Below are 13,491 nucleotides of genomic sequence, written 5' to 3' on the forward strand. Positions count from 1 at the left end.
ACTGCCAAGGAATTTGTCAATGAATTTGTCAATGTTTGAAACAGTACTTAAATATTAATCAATGTGTGTAACACATTCTGAATATTATTGTATGGGGAGTGTTTCTCCCCGGGCCTCTGCTGAAAAAGGACCTGTGTGTGTCCAGTCAGACTTTCCCGGTTAACAAATGTAAAATAAACTGAAATAAAATAAATAAATAAAATCAGACAGTCTGATGGTGGAAAGGATCTTAAAATGGCAATGTATCAGTTTATGGCTTCCACCTTCGCTGGGTAGCAAGGCAAGGATGTTTCTCTGCCCCAAGTGAACAAAATGAGTGTCTGAATTAGTCATCTGGGAGCTATCCAGCCTGACTACGTAATCACCATCTTTGAGCTAGGAGGATGTGCTTACACAGCCAAAAGCAGGGTGGCTCCCCAAGGTACATCACCAGAGGCCTTGGACATGGGTCAGAGCCAGAAGCTGCAACAGCATGTCTGCACTTCCATCACCATCATGGTTAGAAAGGACAGCTGGAACCAAAGCAACTTCCTCTACCATTTGCCTGCCATACTCATGGTAGGCCTGCTTCTCTGCATGCTTTTTTTTTTCTCAGAGCAATGTCCAGAGATGACTTGTGTATTGTTCAACACAAGTCTGACTAGACAGGGATTCCAGGCTTTCACTAGTCCAAGTAAGCCTAAAGACCTAACTTCCTTCTTCTCAAGTTTTTCAAAATGAATATATGTGGCAGGAGGACCCCAAACAAAACATACAGTGTGTGTGTGTGTGTGTGTGTGTGTGGAAATCTCTCTGGAGAATACGGCATTTATGCAAGCACAGAGACACCTTGAACGGTGTGAATATACCAAAAACACAGAAAAGATAATGAAGGGAGGGGAAACGTACAGAGATCTTATCCAAACATCTACTATTAGGGTTCGCTCACTACACAATTGAATATTAGTCATATACATTACTTGCTGATCCATGCTTTGTGATGGCTGAATGAAGTATAACACAGGAAGTCCAGACAGGTGAGTGAGTGGTCTGAGAAACAATCAATAGTCACTGCAGGTTCAATGGCCCTAACCAAAACATCTGGTCTGTAATGCTTAGAGTGTTCCAATAACCAGATGGCCATCTCCAAGACAGCATGAGTACTTGCTCTTCTTAGAAATGCAAAACTGGCTGTTTTGCCTCTGGTGGAATCAGTACCGTAGGACAATCTTGAAGTAGTATCAGTGCCTCTTAGAAGGCTAATGTGAGGGGAACATGAAAGTCAAGGGGGAGTGTATGAGACTTCCCACAGTGATACAAGTGCCCACATTAGCTGTGGGGGAGTAGTAATATGGCAATACTAAAGGTATCCTCAGAGCTGACATCCTGGATAAAGTGAAGCTGCTAGCATGGTGTGTGCATGTAGTTACCAGCCAGGGGCCACAAACTTTACTGATGCTATTCTGTGTTGATCATCATACAGAGACATTAAAACTGAAGGTTTGATAAAATGTGCAGTGGAACCTTCCTACAAGTGAGAAGGTCATGTACAACTGCAATGGCAAAAAAAAATAAATAAATAAATAAAAAATGAAAAGAACATGTACCAGTGCAGGATACACAAGGGAGCCATGCTCATGTCTACATCAGGGCATTCCAGCATATTACCCACTTCACTACTTACAGGGAATTAACTGCTTTTAGAACTTCAAACTGAGGAAATGGGTCAAGACGGATACAGCTCAAATGCCAGAATTTAATGTTACACTCTCTCTCCCTAAAAAAAAACTTGCTTTGAAAAGCATGTTTTTTGACCAGTCATGCTATGTTGTTAATAAATGAACACTTTTATCATAGATGGGACTAACATCAGCTGTATCACATAAATGCTTGGGTGAGTGAAAATTTTACTACATCGTCATTCCACTGGCACAGCTGATGCTTTACTCCATGTCAAACCAGTATATGTTTACTTAAAAACATGCACACACGCAGGAAAGCTTGTACTCTTACAAAACATTTCCAGCTTTAAACTGTAGTGCAAGAATACTACCACTTAAAATCACTGATTAAGAATTCGTAGACAAGCATGCTCCATAAAAGTGTTTTTCGTACAAGCTTCCATTATAAAATCACCCAAATATTTAACTTCATTTTTCTAGTGCAGTATGAATCACATGCAAATGATTAACAAAAACTCAACTAGTTCACAAACTGATACTCACCTAATTATTTCTGCATATTCTTTGTCTTTTCCCTTACTGTCCCTCCATTTTCTAAACATGACTGAGGCATCAACATTGGCCGGTGAAAATGTATTAGGCTCATTCAACAATGAAATTACACTCAATAGAATAGTTCTGTAAGCAAAAGAAAATCAAACACTGGTTAAAATCACAGAAGACGCATACCTGTAGAATACATAAATTTATAATAGGTTATTATGACAATGAAGTTCTTAATGCTCATTTATACAGGAAACGAGAAATTCTCTTTTCATATCACAACTAAACATACTATAAGCAAAGTACAACACATTTTCTCTGTAACCCAGATTTGAAAGTTTAAAGCTGCACTGTTACTACTACTCTTGGAGCACAACTGCGCTTCAGAGTGGAAAAGTTTTAGCTGGTCTTATTAAAATCCAACAAATAAGACTAAATAATACTGATGCAGTGATGGTTTATTCACCTGAACAATTAATAAAATGTAAAAATGTATGTATGTGCTCATGCACATGGACAAGAACAGATTTGTGCGCATCACACAAGTGCTTCAAGTCAGGCGTGTTATTAATGAGGCAAAACTTTAAATTTAGCCTGTAATCAGCTTATTTTTGCACCAGTCCACTATGCCCATTCACTCTGAAGTCAGTAGGAGAAATTCAACTGCAATATTCCACTCAGAGATGCAAAAATGCAGACCAATTACAGAGGAGTGCAAAAGAATGTTTATGCTTACCCATTCATGAGTTACAAACTGAAATGTTCTACTTGCCATGCGAGGAAAAACTCTTAACTGGTCTTTTTAGAGACTACACTTGCCTGGAAAAGGGACAATGGGTCAGTGCAGGCTTTATCGAAGTCCTATATGTTACAAAACAATGCCGTATCAGAAGTACTGAGCTGCATATCTGGCTGTCACTTGGCAAAACAGATGCCCACAATGTGCAAGCTATCATAGTGCTATACGTACAACTGTTTCAAGTACTTCACCACCACCAAAAGTACTGTGGAAAGTTAGCTACTCTGGTGGCACAGATGACTGCCTGGACCATGGCTTACGTAATCCTGTATCAAGTAATGACTTCCACTACTGATGCAGCAGCAGGGAGGAGGGCCATCTCTATTCCTGGGAGGGAAGCGACCATGACGATGTGGAAGGATAGAATAGCTGTGCAAAATCTTACCATGAACATAGATGTCCTTCTCTTCTATGTTGCAGCATTCGTTACACATGGGTGGTCTTCTGTACAACAGCCAGACATCCAGCCTGTATACAAAAGATTACAGCCACTTGGGATGTCACATGTAGGTTCTGACAGACAGCCATAAAAGGACATCCGCATGTAGCATTCTCAGAAAAAGGAAGCCCCATGTAAAATCTTGCCATAACCATAGATGTCCCTCTCTTCCATATTGCAGTACTCAAACTATGGGATTCTCTGCCTGAGGTGACCCGAATGTCCAGCCCATGTACAAAAGCTTAGTTTGGCTGCTGTGTGGTGCATGGGACATCACATGTAGGTACCATAAATGTGACGTCAGCAAGCACTAACCTCAGAAGTGAATTCCCCAGTCAGACAAGAGTCTAAGGATGTCATCCAGAGAGGAAAAAAGGAATCGAAACAAGAGGTCCTAAGAAGGGGTAAGGAGGGAGGGATAGGAATACTGCAACATGGAAGAGGACATCTATGGTTATGGTAAGATTTTACACAACTATTCTATGTCCTTCTACTCTCATGTTGCAGTATTCTAAACATGAGGGAGAATACCAAAGCTCAGCATGTGACATGGGAGGAAGGGATAGAGGAACTCTATGAATTCATGCAGAATGGCTTTAGCAAAACCTGTCCTAGCCCTAGAGATGCTGTCCAGTTTATAATGCTTAGTAAAGGTGTGGACTGAAATCTAAGTGGCTGGCTCTAGAATGGAGGCTGTATCTAGTCCTTTGAAAAAGGCCCCTGAGGAGGCCACAGCCCTGGTGGAATGGCTCTTCACGGTATATGGCAACTGTTTGCCATGGAAAGAGTAGCAGAAGGATATCATGCTGGAAAAACCAAGAATAAATTGTTTGCTTTGAGATAGCTTTTCCCAGAGCCTTGGGGTGAAAAGGATACAAACACCTGGTATGATTTTCTGATGTGCTTGGTCTTGTCTAGGTACAATCTAAGTTATCTGTGAACATCCAGGGAATGGCGCATTCGGTCACTGTCATTTTGAGGAGAGGGAAAGAAAGTGGGTAAATGGACAGACTGATTAAGTGACAGTTCACTGACCACTTTAGGCATGAAGGAAGGGTTGGTGCGAAGAGAGACTCAATTCCATACTGTCGCTCTCCTACTTTGGAGACAATAGAAGAGTCTTCTTGGGCTCTGTTCAAGCAGCTTTATTTTATACAAACATCACAACAGAAGTTTAGCGACTTTAACTTAAGTAACTTATATACAAACTCATGCTTTCACTCTGGCTGCACTCTCAAAATGGCAATGTGCTTGACATTTATACATGCACGTTACGTCATTGACATGCTTCTTAAAGACGCAGCATATAGCACATGCACTCTGATCTACATCCTCCCACTTGAAAATAAAACATGCAATGTTATGAATCTATTTAGCATGCAGATGTCACACACAATTCTCTATCACGCATTTACACAAAATAAGATACATACAGTGGATATAAAAAATTTACACCCCCCCCCTGTTAAAATGCTAGGTTTTTATGATATAAAAAAATGAGACCACTATAAATCATTTCAAAACGTTTCCCACCTTTAATGTGACCTATAACCTGTACAATTCAATTGAAAAACAAATGTTAGGGGAAAAATATGAAAAATAAAAAACATGCAATACGATGGTTGCATAAGTGTGCACACCCTTAAACTAATACTTTGTGTCTGCACACCCTTGACTAACATTTTGAAGTACCTTTTGATTTAATTACAGCATTCAGTCTTCTTGGGTAGGAGTCTATCAGCATGGCACATCTTGACTTTGCAATATTTGCCCACTCTTCCTTGCAAAAGCGCTCCAAATCTGTCAGATTGCGAGGGCATCTATTGTGCACAGCCCTCTTCAGGTCACTTCACAGATTTTCTGTTGGATTTAGGTCTGGGCTCTGGTTGGGCCACTCAAAACTTTAATTTCCTTCTGGTGAAGCCATTCTTTTGTTCATTTGGATGTATGCTTCTGGTCACTGTTGTGCTGAAGGGTGAAATTCCTCTTCATCTTTCTAGCAGATGCCTGAAGGTTTTGTGCCAAAGTGACTGGTACTTGGAACTGTTCATAATTCCCTCCACCCTGACTAAAGCCCCAGGTCCAACTGAAGAAAAGCAACCCCAAAGCATGATACTGCCACCACTATGCTTCACCATGGGGATGGTGTTCTTTTGATGATGCGAAGTGTTGTTTTGCACCAAAAGTACCTTTTGGTGGAATTGTGGCCAAAAAGTTCAACCTTGGTCTCACCAGACCATAATACATTTTCCCACATGCTTTTGGGAAACTATGTATTGTTTTGCAAATTTTAGCTGGGGCTGGATGTTTTTCTGTTTAAGAAAAGGCTTCCGACTTGCAACCCTACCCCATAGTCTAGACATATGGAGAATACGGGATATTGTCGCATGTAGTACACAACCAGTACTTTGCCAGAAACTCCTGTAGCTCCTTCAGTGCTGCTGTAGGTCTCTTGGCAGGCTCCCTGACCAGTTTTAGTCTCTTTTCATCAATTTTGGAGGGTCCAAGTTCTTTGCAATGTCGCTGTTGTCCCATATTTTCTCCACTTTTTGATGACTGTCTTCACTGTGTTCCATGGTATATCCAATGCTCTGGAAATTTTTTTGTACCTTTCTCCTGACTGATTCCTTTCAACAATGAGATCCCTTTGATGCTTTGTAAGCTCTCTGCGAACCATGGCTTTTGCTGTAGCAGGCAACTGGGTAAATGGCAGGAAAATCCTACAAGGACAGCTGAATTTTATTTGGGGTTAATCAGAGTCTCATTAATTGATGGCAGGTGTGTGTATCCAAGAAGACTGAATGCTGTAATTAAATCAAAAGGTGCTTCAACAAAGTATTAGTTTAAGGGTGTGCACACACAACAAAGTATTAGTTTAAGGGTGTGCACACTTGTGCAACCAGCTTATTGTACGTTTTTTAATTTTTATAATTTTTTCCCCTAACAGACGTTTTTCATTTGAATTGTACAGGTTATAGGTCACATTAAAGGTGGGAAAAGATTTGAAATGATTTATTGTGGTCTCATAGGTTCATAGGTGTGTACTAGGCTAATGGCCCTGGAGCCTTTACAAGCCTAGCCCATAGATTTACCCTGGCATCGTGCCACCCAACCTTAGTTTCCAGTGCCTCTGTCGAGTAGAGCTACTGGAGTGATCCCCGGGGTGAATTTTCTATTTCCCATCCACTCATCAAGATTTCTCTTGAAGAGGGCCAGTGAGGTGCTCTGCTTGACATGTATGGGAAATCTATTCCATAGCATGGGCAGTCTCTGGGTTATGAACCTGCCCCTCCAGCATGTTCTGTTGATTGTGGTAGTGAGGTTGAGGTCTCTGGAGCGTGTGGTGTGGAGGGATTGTGATTTCTTTAGATGTAGCATTTCTAACATAGCTGGATCAGACATGGCTTTGTAAGTCAAGCAGAGATCGCCTCTAAGTAGGCGATATGAGACAGAGAATAAGTGGAGTTTTTTTGAGTCTGTCCATATAGGGACAAGTGTTTAAGGCCCTAGATCCTCTTTGTGAGGTACTTTTGCGACCTCTCCAGTTGTTACTGGTATCTAAATGAGGTACATGCCAAATGGGGCATTGTACTCGATGATTGGCCTAATGAGGGAAGAGTAGAGGGAGACAATGACATCTTTCTTCCTTGTTGCAAAACCCTTAGTAGAGAGATGTGCCACATAGGACTTTCTGACCACAGTGGCAACGTGGTGGTCAAAAGAGAGGTTGCTGTCAACCTGTGTTTCCAGATCTCTCATCACACCTGTGTTCAGTGGACAACCATCAATTTGGTAATTCAAGGGAACAGAGATTTTCCCAAAGGGGATGAAGATGCATTTTTTGACATTGAGCTTAAGGCCATGGTTCTGACACCAGTCGTTGGTCTCATTGAGGCCTTTCTGTAGGATGTCAGCATCACTTGGGGAGTTAATAATAGCTCTCAACTTGCAATCATCTGTGAACTTTGTCAGCCAGAGTCCCTTCGTGTTGGCCTGGACTTCAGAGAAGTAGATACCAAACAGGAGAGGACCCAAGACCGAACCCTGTGGGACTCCACTCGTGACTGGTCGGCAGTCTGACTTGGAGTCAGCTACTTTCACACTGAGGGTTCTATTTGTAAGTCAGTTTGCAACCCACCTAGTGATATAGGGGTTGATGCCTAGCTTAGTAAGTTTTTCTATGATTCCTGAGTGGGGAATGGTATCAAAGGCCTTGGCCAGATCAAGGTAGGCTGTATGAACCACCTTACCTTCATCCACAGCTCTGGTGACAAGTCAAACAAGTTGAGCAGGCATGATCTACCCTTCATAAAACCAAACTGTGTAGAATCCAGAGTTTGGAGATTCCCTATATTCTTGTTTATTAGGTACATGATGATGCATTCCATAGCATTACATATCAGACTCGTCAGGCTAATGAGGCGATAGTTCCTGGGGTCTGTAGTCGCTCCTCCTTTGTGGAGAGAGATGACTGTATTACTGCACCACTCGGTGGGGACAAAGCCTGAGGTGAGGCTGTGACTGAACAGGTGAGGTGCCAGTTCACTCTGTAGTTCATGTAGAACATAGCCAGGGATACTGTCAGGTCCCACAAAAGCTGTATTCTTGGCCTTGGACAGTGCTGTTTTAACCTGTGCAGCAGTAATACTGGGTGCCTGGAAATCTACTGGTATTGTAATTGGTCCTTTGGGGGGGGTAGAGGGGTAAAGTTAGCACTGAATCTGTTCACCAGTATATTTGCGGTTTATCATAATTTCAAATGACACTCAGTCGACCGCACTATGCTCGACAATGGAAAGTTGAACATGGCAATGTCCAACTTCAAAAGCAAGCCTAGGAACGGGTTTTAACATGGGTCGAGATAGAGGTTCACTGCTACTGCCGGACTACAAACCTCGCCCCTATCTCGACCCATGTTAAAACCTGTTCCTAGGCTTGCTTTTGAAGTTCGACATTGCCATGTTTGACTTTCCGTTGTCGAACATAGTGCGGTCGACAGAGTGTCATTCGAAATTATGATAGTAAACCATATTTGCAATATCTGTTGGCTCGGTATAGGAAATACCATTGTGCAGTAGCTCAGAGCAAATCCGGGTATTGCCATGGAAATTCTTGACATAACTATAGAAGACCTTGTGGTTGTCTTTACTATCTGCTGCAATTCTGTTTTCATAGCTAGCTTTAGAGGATTTGATGGGGGATCTCAACCTTTTGCTGAGGCTAAGGGAGTCTTTCCAGTCTTGGGACTTCACCTTATTTCGCATCAGTTTCCTCCTCCTGTTGTAGAGTTTGTTTATGGCAGGGGACCACCAGATTGGCTTTTTTTTTTTTTTGAGGAGAGTGTCTTAGTTCTATTGGATATGGCGAGATCCATGCATTTGTGTACGTGTTTGTACAGTGCATTGGTGTATGATATGGCGGTCATGCAATTCTCCATTTGCATGGGTGCCTTGAAGTTAGCCACCTCTGTTTTTAGGAGTCCAAAGTTAGCTTTGGAGAAGTTTTTCAAGGTGGTTCCCCTTGTTGGGGGGGGGGGGGGAGAATGCGGATTTCCAAGGTGATTAGATTGTGATCGGATCTAACCAGGGAGGAGTTGACTATTGGTGTGGAGCAACAGTCACCCATGTTAGTAATGACCAGGTCAAGGATGTTGTTACCTCTAGTGGGTGTAAGAACGAGTTGGTCCAGGGCAATGGAATTAATGAATTACAGAAAGCATTGGGCAAGTGTATTGGTACATGAGTAGTTTTCCCAATTAATGGAGGGGCAGTTGAAGTCACCCAGTATGAGTGTGTTAGGTTGGACCCTAATATTCTCCAGGATGCATAGAAACGTGGAGTGTGAATCTTGGGACATGGTTGGGGACCTATAGTAGGCTACGACCTGAATTGCAGTCTTACCCAAGGTTAGCTGCACCGGAAGTATCTCATATGCATTATGTTGGGCTACCAGTCTGGAGGTGTGCACATCCTTTATGAATATGGAGATACCACTACCTTTGGAGCTTAGGTCCAAGTTCTGGGGCCAAAAGGTGTGGAATGAGTTGTAGCCTGGTACTGCAGGGGTGCTTTCTGCTGCCTTGAACCAGGCCTCTGCTTACAGCACAAATGTCGATGTTCTCCATTTTAAGGAGTACTTAGAACGAGTGCATTTTGAGATTTAGACATCTAGCCTTGAGCAGCATGACCCTCAAATTGCATTTGTAGCTGTTACGGTGGTAATGTGGTCTTCGGAACATCACCTAAAAATGGCACTATAGGGGTGGCAAAAGCCTTGGCCAGTATCCAGAACCCCAGGGGTGACAGATGCAGGCCATCTCTGGCAAAGCATCGAGGTCTGTCAATCATGTCATCCCAGGCAGATACTGGATCCCCTTAGAATGACACCAGAAACTTAGCCAATTGTTGAAATCTTTTAGTTATGTACTTACCATAACGATAGATGTATGTGATCCATCTCGCCTACATTCATAACTGATGGGCTCGGAGCCGGCCGATACACTAGCACAAAGTCTCTCACTGGCTGGGCCAACCCCTTATCCCAGGATGCACCACGTCCACACCCCCAGATCTTGTTTGCCCCACAACTCATCCACATGTACCAAACCTACAGCACAACAATTTTTCCTCCAGATCCAACAGGTAGGGGGAAGGAGGGCGCGTACGTAAGAATGTAGGCGAGATGGATCACATACATCTATCGTTATGGTAAGTACATAACTAAAAGATGTAATGTGATCCTATCTCGCCTACATTCATAACTGATGGGACAGTGTCCCTAGCACCTAGATCCTGGAAGGCTCACTGGAAAACATTCCTGAGCACTGTGGAACCAAAGGACGCCGACCCCTAGAGGCCACGTCCAGTTTGTAATGAGAAATAAATGTATGTGGAGAAGCCCAAGTGGCCGCTGCATATCTCATCCACAGACAGTCTGGCGTGGAAAGCCACTGAAGTTGCCATAGCCCCAGTAGGAATGCGCTCTAACTGGAAATGGAAGGTCCCTTCCAACTGATGCATAAATAAATGAAACACAATCCCTAATCCACCTAGCGATAGTGGTCTTAGTTACTGCTTTGCAAATCCTGTTATCCGCAAAGGCCACAAAACTGGTTTGATTTCCTCTGCTGTGTCCTATCCAAGTAAAACCTCAGTTGTCTATGCACATCCAACTGATGAAGTCTATATTCTGCTTTGTTGGAAAATTTTGGAAAGAAAACTGGTAGCTCTATAGATTGCTGCAGACAAAGAGCAGAAGAAACCTTCGGAAGAAATGACGGATTTAGTCTTAGAGATACTCTATCCTTGTGAAAGATCAGATAAGGAGGCTTGATAGAAAGGGCTTGAAGCTCCGAAACCCTTCTGGCTGAAGTAATAGCTACCGCAGTCTTCCAAGATAAGAACTTTTGCTCACAAGTGGCCGCCGGCTCGAAGGGATGAGATGTCAAGGCTCCTAAAACCACATTCAAATCCCATGGCAAAACAGGTTGCGACACCGGGGGGCGAAGCAACCAAGCTCCCTTGAGAAAGGCCTTACACAACTTATGACTCATGAGTGAAGGCTCAAAGGCAACATGATAATTAGAAATGGCTGCCAACTGGACTTTAAGTGTGGAGACAGCGGAACCCTGTCTAAAAAGAGTTGCCAAAAAATCTAATACTGCCGACACTGGAGCTGTCAGAGGGGTCATCGTTGTGCCGCTGGACCCAAATGGCAAACCTTTTCCATTTATTAGAATACATCTCCTTAGTGGAAGCTCTGTGAGAAGAAGACAGAATCCGGACCACCTCAGGCGAAAGGATATGCTGTCTAAGGTTGGAAGTGGAGCAGCCAAGCCGCTAGCTTGAGAGTTCGCAGTGATGGATGGGCCTGACCCGACTGAAGAGTCAGGAGGTCTGGAACTGGGTCCAGAATCCAAGGACCCTTCACTGCATACTTCCAAAGGAAGGGAAACCAAACTTGGCGAGGCCAGTGTGGTGCGATCAAAATCATGCTGCTTCCCAAGCAGATCGCCTTCTGAATCACCTTTGGCAGTAGAGGGACCGGAGGGAAGGCGTAGAGCAGACCGGAGGGCCAACTGTGGACTAGGAGAGTCCCTGGCTGACTTCCCCTGGGGGGGGGGGGGTCAGGGAGAAGAAATTGCTGCACTTCGCATCCCAGGGGCTGGCGAAAAGGTTGCAGCAGGGAAACCCCACTTGGAGAAGATCCGAGCCGCTACTTGGTCGTTCAGGGACCACTCGTGAGGCATCAGAATAACTCTGCTCAGCCTGTCTGCTATCACACTGGACTTCCCCGGAATGTGCTGCCACTAGAAATCTCTAGGAAGCGATCGCCCAGTTCCACACTCTCATGGCTTCTCTGCAAAGAGGATAAGACCTGGTTCCTCCCTGCTTGTTCAGGTACCATACTACCGCCATATTGTCTGAGAAGATTGCAATGGTACCCTTGGGAAGAGAGCTGTGAAGTGCCTGCAACGCTAGAAGCACTGCCCTCATTTCCAGAACATTGATATGTAAGTGGGTTTGGTGATCTTGCCACGTGCCTTGAACCGTCCTGTCCAGATAATGCCCCCCCACCCTATCTGGGAGGCGTCCGTGGTCACTGTGGCAATGGGGGAAGGGGGGGCAGAAGAGTCTCCCCTGGTTCAGGTTGGAGGAGAGGAGCCACCAACGAAGATATCGCCGGCACATTTCCGTGATGAGAATCGGGTAGGACAATGGCAGATCTTGGTATGACCACTGGGTCGACAGGAGCCACTGAAGAATTTGCATGTGCAATCTTGCCAGGGGGACCAGAAGAATGGAGGTCGCCATTGACCCCAAAAGCTGAAGGACCACCCTGGCTGGGGCTTCCCATCGGGGCAGTAAGGCTAGGACTTGGTCCTGTAGTATCTTTATCCTCTCTGTTGGAAGGAATGCTCACATCTCTACAGAGTCTAGCTCTGCGCCTATAAATGCAACACGCTGTGATGGCAGCAATACAGACTTTTCCCAGTTGAATGTAATTCCTAACAGATGTCCCAACTCGATGGTAGCACTCACGGCTTGAATAAGAATACCTGGTAGGGGCGGTGAGGAGCCAGTCGGCTAGATACAGAAACACCTGGAATCCCAGACGTCTCAGGTGAGCCGTCACCACTGCCAGACATTTGGTAAACACCCTGGGGGCTGTGGTGAGACCAAAGGGCAGGGCCCGGAACTGGAAGTGACTGGCTCGTAGGCGGAAGCGTAAATGTATCCTGGACGCTCTGTTTATCTTGATGTGATAATATGCATCCTTGAGATCGATGGAGCACATCCATACTCCTTTTTCCAGCAATGGGAAAATGGATTGCAACGTGACCATCCGGAACTTGGACTTCTTCTAAGCGTTTAGGTGGCTGAGATCCAGAATGGGTCTCAAGTCCCTGTTCTTTCGGCACCAAAATAACCTTGAGTAAGTTCCTAGTCCGGTCTGGTCTCGGGGACTGGCTGGATGACTCCTAGCACCTCTATCCCTTTCCGAGCAGCTTTGCGACCTCTATGGCTGCTTGATCCCGTTGACTGGGTGGCAAGTCCGGGATTTTCCTTGGTGGATGGGGATGGATAAAGGGGATGATGTAACCTCCGGAGATATGAAGCACCCACTGATCCTGAGTGATGGAACCCCAGGCCCTTGGATGCGCCGAGAATCGACCCCCGACTGGCTCCGGAGACGCACAGTCGGGCAGTCCCTCAGGGACGCTGGAAGGAGGAACCACGAAAGGATTCGCTGTCTCCTGAGTTGCGGGGGCCTGCGCCGCCTCTAGGGCGACATCTTCCAGAATAATTACCCCCCCTCTGCCTCTGGAAGGAGGGGTCACTCTGATGGGCAGGGAAAGACTTTTGGGACTTTCTGAACCACATCTTTCTTCCCCTCTGAGCCTTGGGATAAGGTCTAGAGGGAAGTGAAAAACGGGCCCCAACAGCAGACAAAGTCTTACCCTCCTGCTCACATCTAGTGAGTGTGTCTTTCACCTTGGGTCCAAAGAGAGAGGACCCATCGAATGGAGCGTCGGTGAAGGAAGACTT

General features: G+C 44.7%; 1 protein-coding gene across 1 annotated transcript in view; it reads right to left on the reverse strand.

Annotated features, from left to right (window-relative positions):
- UBE2R2 (ubiquitin conjugating enzyme E2 R2) overlaps window positions 1–13,491 on the reverse strand; it is an 857,843-nt gene that overhangs the window by 190,175 nt on the left and 654,177 nt on the right. Inside the window, exon 4 of the mRNA XM_044078085.1 lies at window positions 2,205–2,339. Within this exon, the coding sequence (XP_043934020.1) occupies window positions 2,205–2,339 (135 nt within the window). The remainder of the gene's footprint in view (window positions 1–2,204; window positions 2,340–13,491) is intronic.

This window comes from Protopterus annectens, chromosome 1.part1, assembly GCF_019279795.1.
Source record: "Protopterus annectens isolate FY-2018-M chromosome 1.part1, PAN1.0, whole genome shotgun sequence".
Taxonomy (NCBI): Eukaryota; Metazoa; Chordata; order Ceratodontiformes; family Protopteridae; genus Protopterus; species Protopterus annectens.